We start from the raw sequence: 26,037 nt of genomic DNA on the forward strand, positions 1-26,037 counted from the left end.
TTTGTGTTTTTTTCTAGTATTTATTCATTTACTTGAGAGACATAGTTACAAATAGTGAGAGAGACAGAGAAAGAGGTCTTCGATCTGCTGGTTCACTCCCCAGAAGGCCACAACTGTTGGAGCTGAGCTGATCTGAAGCTGGGAGCCAGGAGCTTCCTTCAGGCTGGTGCAGGGCCCCAAGGACTTGGGCCATCTTCTACTGCTTTCCCAGGCCATCAGCAGGGAGCTGGATTGGATGTGGAGCAGCCATGACTTGAACTGGCACCCATATCGGATGCCAGTTCTGTAGGCAGATGGTTATCCTACTTTGCCACAGTGCTGGCCCCTGTCAGTTTAGTTTTACAACTTACTAATGTATCATTTATTTATAAAGCATTGCTATATACACTGACACAATGATATAGATACTCATCTATGCATTGGAGGTATAATGATGAATAAAACTTGCAGGTTACCTGCTCTGATAGAGCTTATTATGTCCTAGTGAGGGCAGCAAACAACAAATGTAAATAGGGAAACAAGATATTTCTAGACAAAATTGCTGTGAATTAAGAGGATGCAGTAATAGAAACTGAATAATTAAATGTTTATGTCAAATGATCAAGGTCACATTTTAGACAAAGAGCATAAAGAAGAGACTGTTTCAGACCTATTCCTTCCTTCCATTTCAAGAATTTGTTTGTTCCCAAATACAGTTACTATGTATGTATACTGTAGTTTCATTATAGAATTCATTTTATGTAACCCAGAACTTCACTTTTAAGAGCTTTTGACCAAAAATGATAGCAGGTACTGGCTTCAGATGAGATTGTAGGCCTGCAGTGCCGGCACACCGGGTTCTAGTCCTGGTTGGGGCGCCGGATTCTGTCCCGGTTGCCCCTCTTCCAGGCTAGCTCTCTGCTGTGGCCTGGGAGTGCAGTGGAGGATGGCCCAGGTCCTTGGGCCCTGCACCCCATGGGAGACCAGGAGGAAGCACCTGGCTCCTGTCTTTGGATCAGCGCGGTGCGCCAGCTGCAGCGCGCCGGCCATGGCGTCCGTTAGAGGGTGAACCAACGGCAAAGGAAGACCTTTCTCTCTGTCTCTCTCTCTTTCACTGTCCACTCTGCCTGTCAAAAAATAAAAATAAAAAAAAATATAAAAAGATGAGATTGTAATTGTGAATGTTTAATTCCCATTCTAAAATCACCTTTGGTGATTCCCTTCCTTTTCTGTGCTCTGTAATATGGCATTCTGGCCATCACCTGCTGCTTATCTTTCCAATCTTATTTCTTACTTTTCCTTGACTCTTAACAATTCTACCAACACAATTGCTTATGGGTCCCTGTATCATGGGGTTTCTTGCTGTCTTGCCTTTGGTTCATGTGATCTCTTCTGCCTAGACCACCCTTCTCTCTCTCTCTCTCTCTCTTCTCTCTCTCTTTACCACCCTTCTCTTACATGATGAGTTCTACCTTTAAGTCTCAGTTTAAAAGCTCCTCCAGGAAGCCTTCCTTGTCTCATTCTTCCATCCCAAGATTAGGGTAAAGACTCTGACCCCTGTGCTCTGAGCCTAGTCAGAGTGAATTTTGGTTAGTTACCATGCCCATTACATTTCACTGTAATAAACTGTTTATGTTTGTTTCTCATTCATACACTGACAGGTATTCTGTCTCAGTTATCTCAGTAATGTAAGGTGTCTGCTACATAGTGATCCAGCAAATGATTGCTAAACTGAGCTATAATTCCAAGTAGGAATAGCACCTACCTATGGTGTCTCCTATGCAGCAGAGCTAGCCATTATCTATTTACTAGCCTGGAAGATGATAGTCACGTCTGGATGGCATCTAATAAATTTTCTGGAAACTTCACAGACCAGATGGAGAAGTCGTGGTAGGTGTGAAGATACTTCTATAGCTTAGTCACTGGGTGAATGAATCCTCATGAAACAAAAAGAATGCTTTTGAAAAGCTCCACATCCATCTGTAGTAAAAGCTTTATTAGCAGGTGGGATTCTCTTCAAGTATATCTGGGAATGAAGAGACAGAAGATGTATTAACCATATCTTTAGTTAACACAAATCTGGAAAGTCAAACAAATAGTTTAGAACATCTGTTTCTAATTTTAATGTTTTTAATTTATCATTGTAAAACCAAGGACAATTTTATAACTTTTCTGTACGTAGCTGTTACGTGTAGGGCAATCTGTCCTTAAGTAGGGATAAATTACTCTTAAAAAAACATGAATCCTAGATAGTTTTCCCTTCCAGTCAGGTGTCTTGTTGTTCAGATAAACTTCTTGTTCAAAATGAAAAAGAAAAAAAAAGACTATCAGTTTCTAAAAAGATTTTTTAAGAAGATTTATTTATTTATTTGAAAGTAGAGTTATGCAGAGAGAGAGGGGTCTTTCATCCGATGGCTTACTCCCCAATTGGCCACAACAGCCGGAGCTGCACCAGGAGCCTCCTCCGGGTCTCCCACGTGGGTGCAGGGGCCCGAGGACCTAGGCCATCCTCCACTGCTTTCCCAGGCCACAGCAGAGAGCTGGATTGGAAGTGGAGCAGCCGGGTCTCTAACTGGCGCCCAAATGGGATGCTGGTGCTTCAGGCCAGGGCGTTAACCTGCTGTGCCACAGCACTGGCCCTGATTTATTTATTTGGAAGGCAGAATGACAGAGATAGCTTTCATCTGCTGAATTATTCCCCCATATACCTGCAACAGCCAGGAGTAGATCACGTGGAAGCCAGGAGCCAGGAGCTCTATCTATCTGCATCCCCTGTGTGGGTGGCTGGTACCCAAGTACTTGGGTAATCATCTACTTCCTCCCATGCACATTAGCAGGAAGCTGGATCCAAAGCATGGAGTAGACAGGTTTCTAACCAGGCACACCAAGTGGGATGCAGACATTGCCAAGAGTGGTTTAATCCATTGTGCTACAGTGCTCACCCCTCTATAGAGATTTTGACAGGTCAAGTGATCCATAAAGTCAAGTCTCCTTACTGATAGAAAATAGTGTTACAAGAGCTGGGGTGGGAGGGGAACACCTGTGTACGAACACAATGTGGAAACTTGGCTGTAGGAAATATGATAAACTCAGGGATACTTGTTGGCCATACACTTGAAGTCAGCATGATACAGGTGCTGAGAAAACTTTGATTAACAAAACATCCCACAAAGGGTGATGAGAGCCTCTGTCACTCTCTCTCATGCTTGGACAATTCTTACCTGGGTTATTATAAGCCCTTGCATTTGGAGGAACGTGGTCACACTGGAGAGCATTTTCAAAGAATGACCAAGAAGGCTAAAATAATGTGTAAGGGATAGGTGTGGAACTCCGGTTCCTGGAGGAAGAGATAGCTGCTGCTTTTCAGCATCTGAACTGTCTGATGAGAAGCACTCGAGTTTGTGTTTTTGTTGGTTTTTCGTGGCTACAAGTACTTTGACCAGTGGTTAGCTAACATAAAGAAATAGTTGTCACCTGCCATGAGGAATTTTCTAGCAGCCATTGTCCAAAGATAGCATGGGTTACCTTGTGGGGAGATGAGTTTTCCATCATTTGAGGTACACAAGCAAAAGTTGGCCCTGCGTTGTGAGGGTTTTCAAGCATCATTTGGTTTGATGGGGTAGAAAACACCCCGAGGCTTATTAACCTGGGTAGCCCAAGGTCTTTCTCCCTATTTTTTCCCCAAGAGTATACATTTTATTTCATAAAGGAAGTCAGCAAGAGAATCTTTCTCTATCTGATAAATTTATGATTACTTCATGCATTAGATTTTGTTGTATGCTTTCTGACTTGGATTGCTTTTTAACTGTAAATTTTTTCTTCCATAGATGGACGACCTCAGTGGGAGGTAGAGGGGAAAATAATCAGGGAAAAATGTCAAGGGGTAAGAAATTTAATATTCTTAAATATTTAAGAAACTTAATTTAAGAAAATTGAATAGTGCTGAGGAGTCCTATACTAGCTAGTAGAAAAAGAAAAAGTTTTAGAAATGTATGAGTGAGATATTTTCCTGGTATTAAAATTTAGGAAAAGTAAACCATTTTCTTCTTTTTTGTGTATAAGAAAAAGGAAATGATTGTCAGAATAATGAAGACTATGGGAAGGTTCTTATTGAAATTATCATTAATTTATTTCTCTGAATTCAGTGAAGAAATCAGAACATTCAGTAAAGAAGATATATAATGGGCAGAGGATGGTAGACAAGCTCATAGGGATTTGTGTATTTAATACAGCATTGCTAACTCCTAAGCTACTTAAGTCTTCCAGGTTTCTGCAGTGAAAACTTTCACTGTGATACTTTCATCCTGGTTGGAATACACAGAATCTTCTCAGGGGTAACAGTTAGATTGAGGATTGCATTTGGGTGGGGGCTACAGGTTTTCACTCTTCTTGTGTAAAATTATTTTTTAAATGGGTACACCTTTTATGTACTGCCAATTTAGAATATTTTGACTGTAAAATTTAAGATAAGAAGTCTAAACGATAGCACACTTTGGGAAAAATTAAACATGATTAAAAACCAGAAGGGGCTTCTCTTAAGATGTGTGGTAACATGTAATGTTCAGTAAAATAAAGTATCTCACTCAGTAGTATATAAGACCTTTTATTTCTACAAACCTCCTTTTCCTGGCAACATCTAGAAACTCAAAATTGAGTGAATAAAAAGGAGTCGTTCCTTGAATGATGGAAGGGGCTTATCTCTGTTAAGACTAGTAGCTATATAGTAAATCTCCAGATGACTTACATGACCAGTTGATGTGCATGATTATCTATGATGGGGGAGACTTGTAGTTAAGATTCATGAACTGCTCTAAGGTTAGCAGGTGCATTTCATTTTTAGATCTGCATGTAACACAATCTTGCTTTCCATGTTTCTTAGGCTCACATTGTCCTTGAAGTTCCTCCATATCATAACCCAGCAGTTACAGCTGCAGTGCAGGTGCACTTTTATCTTTGCAATGGCAAGAGGAAAAAAAGCCAGTCTCAACGTTTTACATACACACCAGGTATGAGGAGCTGTTATCATAGTTTACTATCAAGCTTCTTTTTTTTTTGCCTTTTTAAAAAATATTTATTTGTTTATTTGAAAAGCTGAGTTATAGAGAGAGGGAGAGATCTTCATCTGCTGGTTCACTCCCCAAATGACTGTAATAACTGAGGCTGGGCCAGGACAAAGCCAGGAGCCAGGAATTTCTTCTAGGTCTGCTACATGGAGTGCAGGGGCCAAAGCACTTGGGCCATCTTTTTTTTTTGTTCCTACTTTAGCAGGGAGCTGGATGGGAAGTGGAACAGCTGAGACTCCTACCGGCATTGCAGGAAGCAGCCTAACACACTGTGTCACAAGGCCAGGCCAAGCTTTCTTTCATAATGAATAAAGTTATTCAATGAATCCCATTATTAGGATGTTTAAGGTGGAGGCCCTGGTGTGTTGGGATGTAGTGGGCTAAGCTGCCGCCTGCAATGCTGGCATCCCAAATGGGTGCTAGTTCAAGTCCCTTTACACAACTTCTGATCCAGCTCCCTACTCATGTGCCTGGGATGGCAATAGAAGATGGCCCAAGTATTTGGGCCCCTGCATCCATGTGGGAGGGTGAAGCTCCTGGCTTTAACCAGGCACAGCTCTGCTCTTTGTGGCCGTTTAAGGAGTGAACCTATGGGTGAAAATCTCTCTGCTTCTCTATCACTCTTTCTGTAACTCTGCCTTTCAAATAAATCTCTTTTTTTTTAAGATTTATTTATTTATTTATTTGAAAGGCAGGTTCACTCCTGAAATGGCCACAATGGCCAAGGCTGGGCAAGGCTGAAACAAGAAGCCAGGAGCTTCTTCAGGGTCTCCCATGTGGGTGCAAGGGCCCAAGTCCTTGGGTGATCTGCTGCTTTCCCAGGTTCATTAACAGGGAGCTGGATCAGAGGTGGAGCAGCCAGGACTCAAACCAGCATGTATATGGGATACTTACACTGCAGTCAGAGGTTTATTAACCTATGCCACAGTGCCGGCGCCAATAAATAAATCTTTAAAACAAAGAATGTTTAAGATGGGATGATAATAATAAAAATACCAACATATACCTAATCTGAAGGTTATGTTGACTTTAAGTATTTGATATGTTAGCAATTGTTATTTTGCAGTGATTTTTTATAAAGAAAAATAGAAGATGGATTGTAGGTTTGAAATCCTTTCAGAAGGTTATCAAGAAACACAACAAGCACTGCAGGAAAGGCAGGTGTTGTACACTGTGTCCCTGGGTCATGAACTCCCCTTGTGCCCATAGCACTGCAGAAAGGTAGTGTACCTACTTCATAATGTCTTTTTTTTTTTTTTTTTTTTTGGACAGGCAGAGTGGATAGTGAGAGGGAGAGACAGAGAGAAAGGTCTTCCTTTGCTGTTGGTTCACCCTCCAATGGCTGCCACGGCTGGCGCCCTGCGGCCGGCGCACCACGCTGATCCGAAGGCAGGAGCCTGGTGCTTCTCCTGGTCTCCCATGGGGTGCAGGGCCCAAGCACTTGGGCCATCCTCCACTGCACTCCCGGGCCACAGCAGAGAGCTGGCCTGGAAGAGGGGCAACCGGGACAGAATCCGGCGCCCCGACCGGGACTAGAACCCGGTGTGCCAGCGCCACTAGGTGGAGGATTAGCCTATTGAGCCGCGGCGCCAGCCCATAATGTCTTCATATTAACCATTCCCAATCAGATGAAAAATGTGTTGTTGGATTTTCATTTTGACAAGCAGCAGCTGTACCTTACTGTGGGTGGTTGTAAGGTATAGAACATTAATGGCATAGTTCCTGAGTTTTATAGCTACACTGTAATACAGTTTTTTTTTTTTTTAATATTTATTTATTTATTTGAAAGGAAGAGTTACAGAGAAGCAGAGGCAAAGGCAGAGAGAGAGATCTTCCATCTATTGGTTCACTCCCTAAATGGCCACTACCGCAGGAGCTGGGCTGATCCGAACCCAGGAGCCAGGAGTTTCTTCCCAGTCTCCCCCATGGGTGCAGGGGCCCAAGCACTTGGGCCACTTTCTACTGCTTTCCCAGGCCATTAGCAGGGAGTTGGGGTCAAACTGAAGCAACTGGACTCAAACCAGCTCCCAGAAGGGATGCTGGGGCCACACACAGAGGCTTAACCTACTAACCCATAGCGGTGGCCCCTACAAAAAATTTTAAATGGTTTATAATAAATGTAAAGAGTAGGGGCCGGTGCTGTGGCCCTGGTCTGAAGTGTCAGCATCCCATATGGGTGCCTGTTCTAGTCCGGCTGCTTCTCTTCTGATCCAGCTCTCTGCTGTGGCCTGGGAAAGCAGTGGAAGATGGCCCAAGTCCTTGGACCCCTGCACCCACGTGGGAGACCCGGAGGAGGCTCCTGGCTCCTGGCTTCAGATCGGTACAGTCCCGGCCGTTGCAACCATCTGGGGAGTGAACCAGCAGTTGGAAGACCTCTCTCTCTCTCTCTGCGTAACTCTGACTTTCAAATAAATAAATCAATCTTTAAAAAAAAATGTAAAGAGTAAATATTTGGGGGATTGCAGATTATTAATGGCTATTTGTATTTTTTTAATGTTTATTATTTTCATCTACTTGAATGACAGAGAGAGATCATCTGTCAGATGTTCCACTGCCCAAATGCCAGTAGGAAACAGGAATGGTCCAGGCCAAAGCCAGGAGCAGAGAACTCTTTCTGGGTATCCCACATGGATGGCAGGGATCCAAGCTCTTAAGCTATCATCTGCTGCCTTCCACAATACAGGAGGAAGCTGGCTCAGAAGCAAAGTAGCCAGTAGTCAAACTGGCACACCAAACAGCAGACTAACCTGCTGCACCATAATGCCTGCCCTGTTCATGTGTTTTATAGCCTAGTTATATTTCATTTAACATATCCAAAGGCTACTTATATTCTCAAATATTAAAATTAAGTTATTACTTATTATTTGATAATGTTAATATATTACTGGGTATTAAATATTTCAGAAATTTGTCATATTGTCAAACATTTCAAAAATATTTTAGTTAGCCATTTCATTCATTCATTAATATTGGGATGCCTATTAGTGGCAAAAAAAACTCCTGACCACAAAACAAAAACAAAATCATCCCATTCCCCAATGGATTTGGATGAAAACTGGTAATAAAATCAGATATAACTACAAGAGGAGACATTAGAGAAGAACCAACTTGGGTGTATAAGTATCAGTATCTTCTTGAATGGAACTTAATAGTTTAATGGGAGGTTAATAAGTCACTAAGAAGTTAATAAGTCACTAAATAAGTTACAAATTTATAATTAGAAACTGAGATAATGATTCTTAAATTAAAAAATACAATTCTATGACTGCAAATGAAAGAGACCCTAGACTAACAGATTGAAGATTCTGTGAAGAAATGATAATGGAGATGGTAACTGGAAAATAATAGTAATATATAACATTTGATGTGGTCTTGGTACTATTCTAACCCCTTTCCATGTTAATTTATTTATCTTCGTAGTAGACCTATTAGGTTGTTATTTTACTTTTAAGTGAGGAAACTGAATGGCTAAATAATATACCATAGATCTCACAGTATACAGTTCTTAGAGACAAACTCAGACGCAGGAAGTCTTGTTCTAGAATCTGGGTTTCTGTTATCTTAGAATATATCTTATGTTTGTTTATTTTCTTCAACAAACATAGAGAGCATTTAGTGTGTGCTGGGTGCTCTTCTAAGCTATTTACACACAGCAACTTATTTATTCTCTCATAACCCCTGAAGAAATGTTGCCATCTCTGTTTTACAAATGAATGAACTAAGGTCACAAAGGTAGTAAGTGAACCCAGGTAATAGAATCTATACTAGTAATTACTATGATAAAGACAAAGAACATTCCAGATCAAAGATAGCAGATGGGTGGATATTTGTCACAGCAGTTAAGATACTGTTTGGGGGGCCAGCAGGTAAAGCCTGCTCCTGTGGCACTGGTATCCCTATATGGGCGCCAGTTAAGTCCCAGCTGCTCCTCTTCTGATTCAGCTCTCTGCTATGGCTTGGGAAAGCAGCAAAAGATGGCCCAAGTGCTTGGGCCTCTGTACCCATGTGGGAGACCTAGAAGAGGCTCCTGGTTCTTGCCTTTGGATCAGCTCAGCTCCAGCTATTGAGGCCATCTCGGGAGTGGGCCAGTGGATGCAAGACCTTTCTCTATATTTCTCCCTCTCTCTGTGTTTAACTCTACCTCTTAAATAAATAAATAATCCTTAAGAAAAAGGATATTATTTGAATTCCCACATATTGTAGTGGAGTTCCCAGTCTGCATCTCAACTGAGCTTCTGATTCATTTTCCTGCTAATGTGCATCTTGGGAGGCAACAGGTGATGCCCCAAGTTTTGGGTCCCTGTCACCCATGTGAGAGATCCTGATGGAGTTTCTGGCTCCTAGTTTCAGCATTCAAGGAGTCAACCTGCATATGGAAGATCTGTCTCTGCCTTTTATATAAAATAAAAATAAATAAGAAGTAATGGTAGCAGCATGTGGTTGGTAGAATCATAGAGTCTTAAAAGAGTAATAAAATCTGAGCTGTAGCTCCTTTTCTCTGCCATTGTGGTGAGTGTACCTGACTCTTACTCACCATGTCTTCTCACAAGACCTTCAAAATGGAAAAAACTCCTGACCATAAAAGAAAAACAAAATCATCCCATTCCCCAGTGGATTTGAATGAAAACTAGTAATAAAATCAAATATAACTACAAGAGGAGGCATTAGAGAAGAACCAACTTGGGTGTATAAGGAATTGCACTTAAGATGGATTGCACATATATTTATACTGTGTCAAGGTCACTATCTTCTTAACCATATAAAGCTGAAGATGTCACAATTGTCTGGACAACTGGACATGTTTGATTGGGGCTATGACTAGTGGGTTGGCTCAGTAATATGTGAAACCTTTTGAGAAAATTGAGCTATAATAAGGAAGTGATGTGATCAGATTCATGTTTCAAAAAACATTTACCAGGCTGACGCTGTGGTGTAGTGAGTAAAGCCGCCACCTGCAGTGGCAGCATCCCATATTGGTGCCAATTCTAGTCCCTGCTGCTCCATTTTCCATCTAGCTCTCTGCTATGGCCTAGGAAAGCAGTAGAACATGGCCCAAGTCCTTGGGCCTTTGCACTTGCATGGGAAGACCCAGAGGAAGCTCCTGGCTCCTGGCTTCAGATCGGTGCAGCTGCGACCGTTATGGCCAATATGGGAGCGAGCCAGAGGATGGAAGACCTCTCTCTGTTTCTGCTTCTCCTTTTCTCTCTCTGTAACTCTGACTTTCAAATATATAATAAATCTTAAAAAAAAATCCCCCATATTTCTCCATTCTCTTTATAAGGTGTCAATGATCACTTTAATCTTTTCTCAAATTAGTTATTTTTATTTATTTATTTATTTATTTCTTGACAGGCAGAGTGGACAGTGAGAGAGAGAGACAGAGAGAAAGGTCTTCCTTTTGCCATTGGTTCACCCTCCAATGGCCGCCATGGCTGGTGCGCTGCGGCCGGCGCACTGCGCTGATCCAATGGCAGGAGCCAGGTACTTATCCTGGTCTCCCATGGGGTGCAGGGCCCAAAGACTTGGGCCATCCTCCACTGCACTCCCGGGCCAGAGCAGAGAGCTGGCCTGGAAGAGGGGCAACCGGGACAGAATCCGGCGCCCCGACCGGGACTAGAACCCGGTGTGCCGGTGCTGCAAGGCGGAGGATTAGCCTAGTGAGCCGCGGCGCCGGCTTCTCAAATTAGTTATTATGGAGAGTGAGAATTATATGGGATAAGCCCAAGAAGGTTACAAAGGTAATTCACATAGAAAGAATGTTTTAAGTATTTAGAGAAGACAGCATCCGTGATGATAAGGAATATCAGGTTTCTGAGAAAGATGGAAAAGGATAAAATTTAAAATGTAGAGATTGTGAGGCAAGCCTTGAGGTGCAACAGTAAGCCACCATTTGGGATGCCTATATTCCATATAGAGAGCCAGAGTTCAAGTCCCACCTCTGCTTCCTCTTCAGCTTCCTGCAAATGCACATCTTGTCAGGCAGTGGATGATGGCTCAGTTGATTGGGTACCTGCCACCCAAGTGGGAAGCCCAGATAGAGCTCCTAGACTTGAACTGTCCCACCCCTAGCTGTTGCAGGAATTTGCGAAGTGAGCAGTGATGGAAGCTATCTCTCTATCTCTATAATTCTGCATTTCAAATAATAATGAAATAGGGGCTGGCGCTGTGGTGTGGCAGGTTAACACCCTGCCCTGAAGCAACAGCATCCCATATGGCCACCAGTTTGGGACTCGGCTGCTCCACTTCTGATCCAGCTCTCTGTTGTGGCCTGGGAGGGCAGTGGAAGATGGCCCAAGTGCTTGGGCCCCTGCACTCGTGTGGGAGACCCAGAGGAGGCTCCTGGCTCCGGATCGGCACAGCTCCGGCTGTTGCAGCCAGTTGGGGAGTGAACCATTGTATGGAAGACTTCTTTATCTCTCTGCCTCTCCTCTCTCTGTGTAACCCTGACTTTCAAATAAATAAACAAACCTACCTTTTTTTCTTTTTTTTTTTAAAGTAGAGGTTGGAATGGACCTTAGAAGATCCAGAAGGGGAAGACGAAACAAAGGGAGGAGGAAGTATAGGAGGAAACAACAAATATAGATAAGGCGGATATGGATTAGTAAAGATTGTAGACTTAGTGACGGAGAGTTTAGGGAGTTTCCTATGGTAGCTTCTATTTTTTTTTCTGCAAATAGTGACATGAAGGCTTCTGTTGTGAGCCTGGGAGTGTGTGGGCGATTTGGTAGTTTGAAGATCAAGGAGGAGGTTTGAACTAGTTGTAATGAGAGGAAGAGTAAGTTCACTATAGAAACTTAGTAGGATTCTAGACTTGACTGAACACCTTTGATGCTGATATTCATGAGTTTATAGATAGTTTTTCCCTGCTGTGTAACTTTCTTAAACAGCACTTGGATTCTTCAGGGTAGGCAGTAAAATACAGATATTATGGCTCTATTGTAGTTGGGTTTACCAAAGATAAACTGTCCAATGGTATTACCAAATGCAGTTGAAATGTGGGACCGTATGTAGAATTTAACCTGAATAAGAAGGGAGAGAGCTTCTGGGGTTTCAAGACAAAGCAGTAGAGTCAGGAGATTAGAGGTTATGATTACCATCTCATAATGGTAATAATTAAAAGGCAGACAGGAGAGAATATACTTTTTTTTTTTTTAGGATTTATTTATTTATTTGAAAGAGTTAAACAGAAAGAGAGGGAGAGGCAGAGAGGGTGAAAGAGAGGTCTTCCATCATCTGGTTCACTCCCCAGATGGCCATAGCTAGAACTGACTGATCAGAAGCCAGGAGCTTCTTCCGGGTCTCCCACTTGGGTGCAGGGGCCCAAGGACTTGGGCCATCTTCTACTGCTTTCCCAGGCCATGGCATAAGTGGAGCAGCTGGGACTTGACCCAGCGCCCGTGTGAAAGGCCGGCACTGCAAGTGGTGGCTTTACCTGCTATGCCACAGCGCTGGTCCCAAAAATATACTCTCTTTATATTATCAGCTTTTGAGCCTTATATATGAGAAGGAAACCAGTTCAGCCCAAGAGGAAGAGAGAACATTTGGTTGGACTATTGCTGTTGTCACTGACTTTATCACTGACAGAATACAGAACAAGTGGCATACACTAGCAGAGTGAAGAATGGACACACAGAAGTGTTTAGATATCTTTGTTATGCTTAATTACTGTCTTTTCTCTTTAGCATTTAGGTTTTTTTTTTCTGAATGAATTTTTTAAAATGATTAAATGTTTATAAATTTTTTTAAAAAAGATGGCTTGAAAGAATTTTTTTTTTTAAGATTTATTTTATTTATTTGAAAGACAGAGTTATAGAGAGAGGTATAGACAGAGAGAGGTCTTCCACCCACTAGTTTACTCCCCAGATGGCTGCAACAGCCAGAGCTGTGCTGATCTGAAGCCAGGAGCCAGGAGTTTCTTCCAGGTCTTCCACATGGGTGCAGGGCCCCAAGGACTTGGGCCATCTTCTACTGCTTTCCCAGGCCATAACAGAGAGCTGAATTCAAAGAGCAGCAGCTGGAACTAGAACTGGTGTCCATATGGGATGCCAGCACTTCAGGCCAGGGCTACACCACAGCACCGGCCCCTTAAAGAATATTTTTTAAAAGATCTATTTATTCATTTTTGAGAGCCATAGTTACAGAGAGAGATGCAGAGACAGAGAGATAACTTGCATCTGTTGACTCATTCCCCAGATGGTTACAATGGCCAGTGCCTGGGTCAAGCCGAAGCTAGAAGCCAGGAATTTCTTCTGGGTCTCCTACAGGAGTGGCAGGGACCCAGATACTTGGGCCATCTTATGTTGTTTTTCCTAGGCCATTAGCAGAGAGGTGAAGCAGCTGATACACAAACTGGCACCCATATGGGATGGCACTGTAACAGGTGGCAGCTTTATCTGCTATACCACAATGCTGACCACTTGAAAGAATATTTTAAAACACCCAAATTCTTTTTACTCCGAAACTGTCATAGCGTTCTTTTTGATCCTTTTTAATATGTATATATAAACACAGCTGTTTAAAAAAAAATTGTTAGAAAAGCAGAGTGACAGAGAGGGAGAGATCGGAAGAGAAAGAGATCTTCCTTTGGTTTACTCCCCAGATGGCTACAACAGCCAGGGATGGGCCAGGTTGAAGCCAGGAACACAGAACTCTGTTGGGTCTCCCCTTTGACGGCAGGAACCCAAGTACTTGGGCCATCTTCTGCTGTTTTCCCCAGGCACATTAGCACAGAGCTGGATTGGAAGCAGAGCAGTTAGGACTCAAACCGGTGCTGTGATATGTGATGCTGGCATCGTAGCACAGTGTAGCTACAATGCCAGCCCCTAAACACAGTTTTTTAAAAATGATAATGGAATTGTTCCATATATAATTTTTAAAAATATTTTTTATTTATTTGACAGGTAGAGTTACAGAGAGAGAGAGAGAGACAGAAAGGTCTTCCTTCCGTTGGTTTACCCCCCAAATGGCCGCTACAGCCTGTGCTGTGCCGATCCAAAGCCAGGAGCCAGGCGCTTTCCTCCTGGTTTCCCATGTGGGTGCAGGGGCCCAAGCACCTGGGCCATCCTCCACTGCCCTCCCAGGCCACAGCAGAGAGCTGGACTGGAAGAGGAGCAGATGGGACTAGAACCCGGTGCCCATATGGGAAGCCAGCACCACAGGTGGAGGATTAGCCAAGTGAGCCACGGTGCTGGGCCTTCCATATATAATTTTGAAACCAGACATTTTGGTTTTCTTCATCAATGGATAGTTCTACAGAATTTTACCTGCTGTGCCACAGCACTGGCCCCAGTTCGACAGAAGTTTAATAGCTTCCTGAGAAGCTTAATAGCTTCTTGATGTTCTGTTTGTTTACTTAGTGTCATTTGTTTATTTTATTAATTTGTATGATTCTTTGTGTTAGAGATTTTATCCTTTGGTTGATATTTATGGCAAATAATTAAAAATTTTTACACATACAAATCTTAGACATTCCTAAGTTGCTTATATTTTTAACAAATTATTTATGTTTCTTTTTACTTGAAAGAGAGAGCAAAAGAGATCTGTCCACTGTTTTCACTCCCCATATGCCTCCAACAGCAGAGATTCAGCTAGGCCAAAGCCAGGGGACTGGAACTCAATCCGAGTCTCCTACATGGGTGGTAGGGATCCAAATACTTGAACCATCATCTGCTGTGTTCCAGGTTGCACATTAGCAGGAGGCTGGAATTGGATGCAGGTACTCAGGGACTTGGGCCACATACTGCTTTCCCAGGCCATACCAAAGAGCTGAATCAGAAGTGGTTAAATCCCCTGCCTGCAGTGCCAGCATCCCATGTGGGTGCTGGTTCTAGTCTCAGCTGCTCCATTTCCGATCCAGCTCTCTGGTATGGCTTGGGAAAGCAGTAGAAGATGGCCCAAGTCCTTGGGCCCCTGCACCCAAGTGGGAGACTCAGTCCCCATATGGGATGCCAGAACTGCAAGTGGTGGCCCCAATGGCTGATTCTTTTAAGTTTTTAAAATTAGCAGTCAGCTTATTTTGTGAAATACAGATATTTCCCAGTATTTATGTCTGATTCACAAATCCTCCTTGCTGTTGACAGTAGAGTATAATATTCTTCCCAAATGGTGCTGCTCAAACTACTTTTGCCAAGCCTCTAACTTCAGAGCTTCTAATGAGTGATCTCCCACCCTACCCCACCTTTCTTGAAGCTAGTGAAACAGTGTGTCTCTCTCTGGGGCCCAATAGAAGTTATTTACATGAGAAGTACCATCTTAGCTCTAGATTTGGAATAATGAGGCTTTTAGGAGCAGCATTAGAAACAAACTTTCAGGGCCGGCATCATGGGGTAGCAGGCTGATCCAACGCCTTGTGATAACAGCATCCCATATGGGTACTCAAGTCCTAGCTGTTCCACTTCTGATCTAGTTCCCTGCCGATGCACCTGGAAAAGCAGTGGAAGATGGCCCAAGAGCTTGGATCATTGCACCCATGTGGGAGACCTGGAGAAAGCTCCTGGCTCCTGGCTTTGGCCAGGCCTAGCCCCAGCCATTTTGGCCATTTGGGGAGTGAACCAGTGGATGGAAGATCTCTTTCTCTCTCCCTCTCTCTCTGTAACTCTGCCTTTCAAATAAATAAATAGATAGATAGATAAATCTTAAAAACAAGCTCATGTGTTAACTTTGTGCCTGTGGGGAGGTATAATCTATGTTCTAAGTAGTTGACTGACATTCAGATTGTTGTTCTGGTTGAGGGTGGGAGTTCTGCTCTGTAGCTGGAATAACAGGCCTCAGCTCTGCTATGGATAATACCAACTGAGAGCATAAGACTAAATTGAAGGTTTTTGAATTGTTGTAAATTTCTCAAAATTTAACAAAAATTTAATATGAAAGTATACATCACCCAGTTTTTACATCACAGTAAAATTGGACTGTTGAGGGGGGGACATTGATTTGTCTGTGGGAGAGCCTTTGTTTATTCTCATTCCAAGGCTTCTAACATGGTGACACTATTTCCTTGTATTACTGCCATTCTTCGATGGCTCTGTTTCCCAACTAGTAGCCATCTCTACACATCATCTATCATAAGATTTATAAAGGGATCAAATTCCCACAATATTTTTTGAACATGTCTGATACCATTTAATTTCAATAACTTCTTGTGCATAATTTTGTTTGTTTCAACTCAGAAAGGTGAGCTTTGTTTATGGTGTCTACTTGGCAGACTTAATTGTGTTTTTTTTTTTTTTTAAGATTTTATTTATTTATTTGAGAGGCAGAGTTACAGACAGAGGGGGAGGCAGAAAGAAAGGTCTTCCATCCACTGGTTCACTCCTCAAATGACCACAATGGCTAGAGCTGCCAGGAACCAGGAGCTTCCTCTGAGTGCAGGTGCCCAAGCACTTGGGACATCTTCCACTGCTCTCCCAGGCCTTAAGCAGAGAGCTAGATCAGAAGAGGAGCAGCCAGGGCTTAAAATGGTACCCATCTGGGATGCTGGTGCCAGAGCCAGAGGCTTCTACTAAGCCACAGCACAAGCTCCAGACTTAATTGTTTTATTCTTTTTTTTTTTTTTTTAAGAGTTTTTTATTTAAAAAGGAAGAGTTACAGAGAGGCAGAGAGAGAAAGTCTTTCATCTGCTGGCTCACTCCCCAGACGGCCACAACAGCCGAAGCTGAGCTGATCCGAAGCCAAGAGCTTCCAGTTCTCCTGTGGGGGTGCAGGGGCCCCAGGACTTGGGCCATCTTCTGCTTTTCCAGGCCATAGCAGAGAGCTGAATCGGAAGTGGAGCAGCTGGGACTCAAACCTGCGCCCATAAGGGATGCTGGTGCTGCATGTAGCAGCTTTACCTGGTACACCATGGTGTACCAATTGTTTTATTCTTACATATAAAACCTATGCAAAAGCCAATATTTTAAGAAGGTTGGAAGGTAGCTAATCTCTTTTTGTTTGCAGTGGAAGAGGAAATCCAGACTTTAATTCTTTGGATCTTGCTCTTCCACATCCCTAAAAAAGAGAATTTATTGACCCCCATAATTGAAAGGTTAATTGGAAAGCTGGCCTCAGACATGGGACAACTCAAGTAATGTTGTATTAGGGCTCAAGCTTTGTTTATCTTAACATTGTTTTTCTTTCTGTTGAGTTTATTCTCAGGCTCTCAACAGATGACATGTTTAGGTTAGATCTTTGTAATTAGCAATCTTAGAGAAGAACTGGCCTACCTCTCTATACATATACACACACATGCATGTATTTCTCTATCTAGGTCATTGCCTGGATCACATTCAATCTCTAGTCTTGTTGAGTTGTAGAAACTTTTTATGTATTCTGGGTATTGAACCCCTTTCAAACATGTTGTTTGAAAATATTTTCTCCATTCTTTGGATTACCTTCCTGTAACCTTGATAGTGTCCTTTGACACAAGTCTTTAATTTTTTTAAAATTTATTTATTTATGTGAAAGGCAGAGTTACAGAGAGGCAGAGGCAGAGAGAAAGATCTTCCGTCCGCTGGTTCACTCCTCAGATGGCCAGAGTTGGGCCAATCCTAAACTCCAGGCCATAGCAGGGAGCTGGATTGGAAACAGAGCAACCAGGACTTGAACTGGCGCTGGTATGCCGCAGGCAGCGGCTTTACTCTGTGCCACAGCGGCAGCCCCAAGCCCCAAGTCTTTAATTTAAAAAAAACAAAAACAAAAACCAAAAAAAACCTTTTTTTTTTTTATTTGAAAGTCAGAGTTGGAGAGAAAGGGAATGAATGGATGTTTTTCATCTGCTGATTTACTCTCCAGATGGCTGCAATGGCCAGCCCTGGGCCAGACGAAGGCCAGGAGCCTGGGGCTTCATCTAGATTTGCTGCATGGCTTTCAGGGGCCAAAACACTTGAGCTGTCTTCTGCTGCTTTTCCCAGGCCGTTAGCAGGGAGCTGGATTGGAGTGGAGCAGCTGTGGTATGAACTGGTGCCCATATGGAATGCTGTTGTCACAATGCTGCTATACCACATGCCAGCCCCCGCAAGATTTCAGTTTTGAAGAAGTCCAGTTTACCTAGTTTCTCTTTGTTGCCTATGCGTTTGGCATTCTGATATGGGATATCAGTGTTCAAGCTGTGGCTTAATACACTGCACTACAACATCCACCTTGTAATAAGTTTTAAAATCAAGTTTATTTTTTTTAAAGATTTATTTTACTTATTTAAAAGGCAGAGTTACAGAGAGAAGTAGAGACAGAGAGAGAGGTCTTCCATCTGCTGGTTCACTCCCCAATTGGCTGCAACAGCCAGAGCTGCGCTGATCCAAAGCCAGGAACCCAGGAACTTGTACCAGGTCTCCCATGCGGGTGTGGGGGCCCAAGTCCTTGGGCCATCTTCCACTGCTTTTCCAGGCCAAAGCAGAGAGCTGGATCGGAAGAGGAGCAGCTGGGACTAGAACTGGTGCCTATATGGGATGCCAGCGCTTCAGGCCAGAGCTTTAACCCACTGCGCCACAGTGCTGGCCCCAAAATCAAGACGTTTAAAATTCAACTTTGTTCTTTTTTAAGATTGTTTTGGCTATTTGAAGTCCTTTGAGATCCCATATGAATTTCAGGATGGATTTTCCTATTTTTGCATAAAGAGTCAGTAGGATTTTTATAGGGATTGCATTGAGTCTGTATATCACTTTAAGTAATAGCATCATCTTTTTTTTTTTTAAGATTTTATTTATTTTATTTGAGAGGTAGAATTACAGTGAGAGGGAGAGACAGAGAGAAAGGTCTTCCTTCCATTGGTTCACTTCCCAAATGGCTACAACAGCTGGAGCTGCGCCAATCTGAAGCCAGGAGCCAGGCATTTCTTCCTGGTCTCCCAAGTATGTCAGAGGCCCAAGCACTTGGGCCATCCTCTTTTTATTTTTTTTTTTAAGGTTTATTTATTTATTTGAAAGTCAGAGTTATGCAGAGAAAGGAGAAGCAGAGAGAGAGAGGTCTTCCATTTGATGGTTCACTCTCCAGTTAGCTGCAATGGCTGGAGCTGTGCTGATCCAAAGCCAGGAGCCAGGAGCTTCTTCCGGGTCTCCCATGTGGGTGCAGGGGTCCAAGGACTTGGACCATCTTCCATTGCTATCCCAGGCCATAGCAGAGAGCTAGATCAGAAGAGGAGCAGCCGGGACTAGAACTGGCACCCATATGGGATGCTGGCACTTCAGGCCAGGGCGTTAACCCACTGCGCCACAGCGCTGGCCTCATGGGCCATCTTCTACTGCTTTACCAGGCCACAGCAGAGAGTGGATTGGAAGTGAAGCAGCCAGGATTAGAACTGGCGCCCATATGGGATGCTGGCACTGCAGGTGGAAGATGAACCTACTGCGCTGCTGCACCAGCCCCCAGTAGCATCATGTTAACAATCCGTCTTTAGTTCATTAACATGAGATGTTTTCCATTTATTTAGTTCTTCAGCTTCATGCAGCAGTATGGAGTTTTTTCCATGAACAAATTTATGCCTCCTTGGTTTGGTTAATTTTCAATTGTTCTATTTTTTTCTGATGCTTTCATAAATGGAATTGGTTTTTTAATTTCCTTTTGAGATTATTTTTATTAGTTTATAGAGATATACCTTATTTTTATATGCTAGTTTTTATATCCTGAAACTTTGCTGAATTTGTTTATTATGTCTTTTATGGATTCTAGTACTTTTGATCCCCCAATCACATGAGATGCTCAGGAAAACCATTTTTTTTTGTTTTATTTGACAAGTATAGTTATAGACAGTTAGAGAGAGAGAGACAGAGAAAAAGGTCTTCCTTCCGTTGGTTCACTCCCCAAATGGCCGCTACGGCCGGTGCGCTGCGCCAATCCAAAACCAGGAGCCAGGTGCTTCTTCCTGGTCTCCCATGTGGGTGCAGGAGCCCAGGCACTTGGGCCATCCTCCACTGCACTTCCGGGCCACAGCAGAGAGCTGGACTGGAAGAGGAGCAACCGGGACTAGAACCTGGCGACCATATGGGATGCCAGCGCCACAGGTGGAGGATTAACCAAGTGAGCCATGGCGCTGGCCCCCCAGAAAAACCATTGTAAACCAGAAGTTACTTGAATGTCAGATTTATGATCTGGCATACAATAGACCATGTAAAACCAGGTGACTGATAGTTTTCAGACCAAGTCTCCCAAATACAATATTTTGACCATGGGATTTTACTTTTTAATTATTTATTTTTAATAGGTAATATATGCGCAGTAAAAAACATTCAAAAGGAACAAAGAAGTAAACAGGAAAAAGCACATCATCCTCTTGTCTCTGATCCCTGATTATTTAGTTTCCCTTCCCAGCAGTAAATCCAGTACTCACCAGTTTCTTATACATCTCAGAGATGTCCATATATATACAGGCAACAACATGTATATGTGTAAATATGTATGTATGCACACAGACACATGCATGTATACATAGACTATTCTATGTGAACTACTTTCCCTGATAGCAGTTGTATTTGCCACCCCTGGCTTGATGTATGCTATAGTTGTGACCTAGAATAAAGGGCTATCATAATTATTTTGTATGTTGCATAATAACACTTGCTTTAATAATTTTCATTTTAGTTTTGATGAAGCAAGAACACAGAGAAGAAATTGATTTGTCGTCAGTTCCACCTTTGCCTGTGCCTCATCCTGCCCAGAGTCAGAGGCCTTCCTCAGATCTGGGGCACCCACATGACAGTGTGCTCTCAGTGCAGCGGAACTTGGTTTGTCCGATCCAGCAAGGATATGCATCCTTGGTAACTTCATCCCATCTACCACAGTTGCAGTGTAGGGATGAGGGTGCTGGGAAAGAACACATGGTATCTTCTTCAGTAGTGCACCAGCCTTTTCAAGTCACACCAACACCTCCTGTGGGATCTTCCTATCAGGCTATGCAAACTAATGTTGTATACAATGGACCAACTTGTCTTCCTGTTAATGCTGCCTCTAGTCAAGAATTTGATCCAGTTTTGTTTCAACAGGATGCAGCTCTTCCCAGCTTAGTAAATCTTGGCTGTCAACCACTGTCACCCATACCATTTCATTCTTCAAATTCTGGCTCAACAGGACATCTCTTAGCACATACACCTCACTCTATGCAGACTCCGCCTCATATGCCATCAATGGGATACCATTGTTCAAATGCAGGACAAAGATCTCTTTCTTCTCCAGTGACTGACCAGGTCACAGGTCAGCCTTCCCCTCAGTTGCAACCTATTACATATAATCCTTCACATTCTGGGTCTGCTGCAACAGCTTCCCCAGCAGTCTCTCGTCCCCTGGCTAGTTCACCACTTTCTGGGCCATCGTCTCCTCAGCTGCAGCCTATGCCTTACCAATCTCCTAGCTCAGGAACTGCCTCGTTACCATCTCCAGCCACCAGAATGCATTCTGAACAGCACTCAACTCAAGCACAAAGTACAGGCCAGAGAGGTCTTTCTGCACCTTCACCCTTAATGTGTCACAGTTTATGTGATCCAGCTTCATTTCCATCTGATGGGGCAACTGTGAGCATTAAACATGAACCTGAAGATCGGGAACCCAACTTTGCAACCATTGGTCTACAGGACATCACTTTAGATGATGGTAAGTTCATCCATTTGTTCTTGAAGCAGTGAAGAGTTAGGAACTTTCTTCTCCGAAAGCATGAAAACATTACCATGGAATGTTTACTGAGTTATAGTTGGGTCTTTAAATAAGTTGTTATTAGAAATGTATGTTAATATATAATTTTGAGAATAGATATGAAAATCTATTCTTTAAAGCATTTTATCACTAATATCTGTTGCTGAATAGAGATTCTTTTCTTTTAGAACACATGGCTAGGTGACAGTATCAAGAGAATGAAACTCAGGGGCATTAATTCAATGAATGTTGTTGAATGCCATCAGTTTACAAGGTCTGTTGCTAGTGTTGGGAATACTAAGAATGTGTTAAGATAGAGTGTCTGTCCTTGAAGAGATTCACACAGGTAACAAACCTGTTCTCCAGAACCAGTAATTAATTAGAAGTTAAGATACCTACAGCTAAGATGTTGTATTCCATACTGGAGTGCCCAGATTAAATTCATGACTCTAGCTTCCTACTAATCCAGACCTTGGAAGGCAGCAGTGATGGCCCAAGTTGGAGTGCCTGGTTCAAGTCCCAGGTACTCTGATCCAGCTTCCTGTTAATCCATCTGGAAGCAGTGGATAGCTGATTGAGTACCAGGGTCCTGGCTTTGTCTCCTGCCCATTCCCAGCCATTGCAGGCATTTGAGGAGTTAACCAACAGATGGAAGCTGTTTTTCTGTTTATGGGTCTCTGTCTTTCAAGTGAAATTTTAAAAAATAATAGTAAGAATCTTCCCCCCTATGGCCCTGCCAACTTGCTGAAACAGGTGGTAGTGATGGTACAAGATCAGACTTTTTCTGCTGCTGCTATAGCTGTTGGCACAAGAGTAAAAAAGAAGTTATCTGTAAGAAAGCATTTTCCCATTTTAAAAAAAAAATTGGGGGCTGGCTCTGCTTGTGGTGCCGGCATCCCATATGGGCACCGGTTCTAGTCGCGCTGCTCGTCTTCCCATCCACCTCTCTGCTATGGCCTGGGAAAGCAGCAGAAGATGGCCCAAGTGCTTGGGCCCCTGCACCCACATGGGAGACCCAGAGGAAGCTCCTGGCCCCTAGCTTCGGATTGGCGCAGCTCCGGCCATTGAGGCCATCTGGGGAGTGAACCATCGGATGAAAGACCTTTCTCTCTCTCTCTCTCTCTCACTGTCTGTAACTCTGCCTTTCAAATAAATAATAAATAAAAATAAGTCTTAAAACATGAATAAATAACTTTATAACAAAATAAAAAAATTAAAAATAAATTGTGTAAACCCAGGAAGTTGGTATGCAGCTTTCTTTTATGACATCAGTGTACTGTAGAACTCAGGATTAGTCATATCAATAGTTGAAAATTTCCCAAGATAGAATTTCCACATAGTGATTTATTTTAAAGATTTATTTATTTGAAAGAGAGAGAGAGAGAGAGAGAGATCCATCTTCCATCTGCTGGTTCACTCTACAAATGCCTACAATAGCTGTAACCAGACCAGACCAATGGCAGGAACCAGGAAAAATCCATCCAGGTCTCCCATGTGGGTGATAGGAACCCAAGTACTTGGTGGCCACCATTGACTGCTTCCCAAGTGCATTAACAGGGAGCTGAATCAGAGTACCTGAGACTTGAACCAGGCACTCCAGAATGGGATGTCGGTGTTCCAAGTGCCCCTCGGGTAACAACTTGAGAGTTTATTCTTGGCTTTATCTTAGTAAAATTTTGTCTAAATAGATATTTAATGAAAGCTACCTATAATTATTACTCAAAAGAAAAGTCTGAAACATAGATATAGAATTTTAGTTTTCTATCTTCATTCTATGATAAATTACTATAGGAAAAGAATTCTGGATCAACCATCTCCTTTTACAGATCTAGAGAAGCTGAATTCACTACTTAGTTGCAGTGGTAATATTAAATCTCAAGTCCTAAGCACACGGGGCAAGGATGGCTTTCCAGTTAGACCAGTAAGTAACTCACTACAGTGCAACAAGTCTGAGTCATTACACCCGTGGTATAAAAGAAGCAAATTAGGAGATCAGCAGAGATATGTGACAGATTTCATGGGATGAATTCAACAAGTTTTCTGAACTGAATCTTGGGGGATGAGTGTAAATTTGCAATAAATATGTTTTTAGAGGGCAGATCAGATACAGGGATGTGACTGGGAAAACGTGATTATTTGTGTCTGGGAGGGAATAGAATGGTATAGTAGAGGACGTTTTTTAAGGTCATAAGGGGACATGCCAAGTAATTTGTGTTTAAACAGAAGATGTATGTGTAAACTAGAACATCTGAAATTTGCATTTTCCTATTTGTTATCTAATCCTGCCATTCCTCCATCTCTGAGACAGATAGTGAGATTTACAGAGTTGATCTTGCTGAGGGTCACAGAACTAGTAAGCAGCAGAGCTGAGACTGGATATCATACTCTCCTCAGTCCATTGTTTCTATGACACCACAGCTGCTGCATGGTGACACCTGGCCAAGATGGTTAGATGTTTGCTAAAGGGGATCCCTTGAGATTTTTTGTTGTTTTAAATTTCTAGGCCAGCGCTGCAGCTCACTAGGCTAATCCTCCACCTAGCGGCGCCGGCACACCGGGTCGTAGTCCCGGTTGGGGCGCCGGATTCTGTCCCGGTTGCCCCTCTTCCAGGCCAGCCCTCTGCTGTGGCCAGGGAGTGCAGTGGAGGATGGCCCAGGTGCTTGGGCCCTGCACCCCATGGGAGACCAGGAGAAGTACCTGGCTCCTGCCTTCGGATCAGCGCGGTGCACCGGCCACAACGTGCCAGCCGTGGCGGCCATTGGAGGGTGAACCAACGGCAAAAGGAAGACCTTTCTCGCTGTCTCTCTCTCTCTCTCACTGTCCACTCTGCCTGTCAAAAAAAAAAAAAAAAAGTTTTTCTAGAGAGGGGCCAGCGCTGTGACATAGTAGGTTACTACTTTTACAAATCTGGAGAGGCTGAATTCACTACTTAGTTGCAGTGGTAATATTAAATCTCAAGTCCTAAGCACAAGGGGCAAGGATGGCTTTCCAGTTAGACCAGTAAGTAACTCACTACAGTGCAACAAGTCTGAGTCATTACACCCGTGGTATAATGTCTGTCTGAGGCTCCAGCATCCCTTATGGGTGCCAGTTCATGTCCCAGCCACTCCACTTCCCCTCCAGCTCCCTGCTGATGTGCCTGGGATGGCAGCAGAGAATGGCCCAAGTGCTTGGGCCCCTGCACTCATGTGGGAAACCTAGAGGAAGCTCCTGGCTCCTGGCTTCACTGCAGTCATTGCAGCCATTTCTGGAGTGAACCAGCAGATAGAAGACCTCTTTGTCTGTCTCTCCCTCCCTCTTTCTCTCTCTCTCTCTCTCTCTCTCTCTCTCTAACTCTGCCTCTCAAATAAAACAAATAAATAAATATTTTTGAAAAGAATTTTCTGGAGAAAACATGGAACATTCTCCACAGGGCACTTGCAGATTTTTTTTTAATTAAAAAAAGTTTTAAAGATTTATTTATTGGGGCCAGCATGGTGGCACAGCAAATAAGCCATTGCCTGCAGTATTGGCATCCCATGTGGGCACCAGTTCGAGTCCTAGTTGCTCCACTTCCAATCTAGCTCCCTGCTAATGCACCTGGGAAATAAAAAACTTTGAAGACTTATTTATTTATTTGAAAGGCAGAGTTACAGAGAGAAGGAAAGAGGGAGAGAAAGATCTTCCATCTGCTAGTTCACTCCCCAAATGCCTACAACTGGGACTGGGCTGGACTAAAACCAAGATCTTCTTGTGGGTCTCCACGTGGATGCAGGAACCCAAGCACTTAGGCCATCCAATGCTGTTTTCCCAGGCGATTATCAGGTAGCTGAATTGGAAGTGGAATAGCTGAGGCTTGAACTAGTGCCCATATGGCTACCATTGCTGGTGAAAACACCTTTACCTGCTACGTCACAATGCTGGCCCTGCATCTTGGAGAATTTAACTTCCTGAACACATGTTCACATCTGTATCTGATATATTACAGTTGCATTGGGAATACTTGAGGGATCTGGTTTACGCATGTTGCTGTACTGTTTATGCACAGCTAGCCTCAGAGTGTCTGCCTATTTAATGATGAATCCAGGTCGGCGCCGCGGCTCAATAGGCTAATCCTCCACCTAGTGGCGCCGGCACACCGGGTTCTAGTCCTGGTCGGGGTGCCGGATTCTGTCCCAGTTGCCCTCATCCAGGCCAGCTCTCTGCTGTGGCCTGGGAGTGCAGTGGAGGGTGGCCCAAGTGCTTGGGCCCTGCACCCGCATGGGAGACTAGGATAAGCACCTGGCTTCTGCCTTCGGATCAGCGTGATACACCTGCCGCAGCGTGCCGGCCATTGGAGGGTGAACCAACGGCAAAGGAAGACCTTTCTCTCTGTCTCTCTCTCTCTCTCTCACTGTCCACTCTGCCTGTAAAAAAAAAAAAAAAT

At 43.3% G+C, this 26,037-nt stretch overlaps 1 protein-coding gene and 1 pseudogene across 7 annotated transcripts in view; one reads left to right on the forward strand and one right to left on the reverse strand.

Moving 5' to 3' along the window:
• Positions 1–26,037, forward strand: part of NFATC3 (nuclear factor of activated T cells 3) — a 151,203-nt gene that overhangs the window by 96,424 nt on the left and 28,742 nt on the right. For all 7 annotated transcript variants that reach the window (XM_017342314.4, XM_008257512.5, XM_002711632.6 and 4 more), the window contains 3 exons: positions 3,807–3,862; positions 4,859–4,985; positions 20,589–21,593. In XM_017342314.4, coding sequence (XP_017197803.1) covers positions 3,807–3,862; positions 4,859–4,985; positions 20,589–21,593 — 1,188 coding nt within the window. The remainder of the gene's footprint in view (positions 1–3,806; positions 3,863–4,858; positions 4,986–20,588; positions 21,594–26,037) is intronic.
• Positions 15,859–16,305, reverse strand: LOC127491362 (small nuclear ribonucleoprotein G pseudogene; annotated as a pseudogene).

This window comes from Oryctolagus cuniculus, chromosome 18 (assembly GCF_051225735.1).
Source record: "Oryctolagus cuniculus isolate XC-2025 breed Fujian yellow rabbit chromosome 18, ASM5122573v1, whole genome shotgun sequence".
NCBI lineage: Eukaryota > Metazoa > Chordata > Mammalia > Lagomorpha > Leporidae > Oryctolagus > Oryctolagus cuniculus.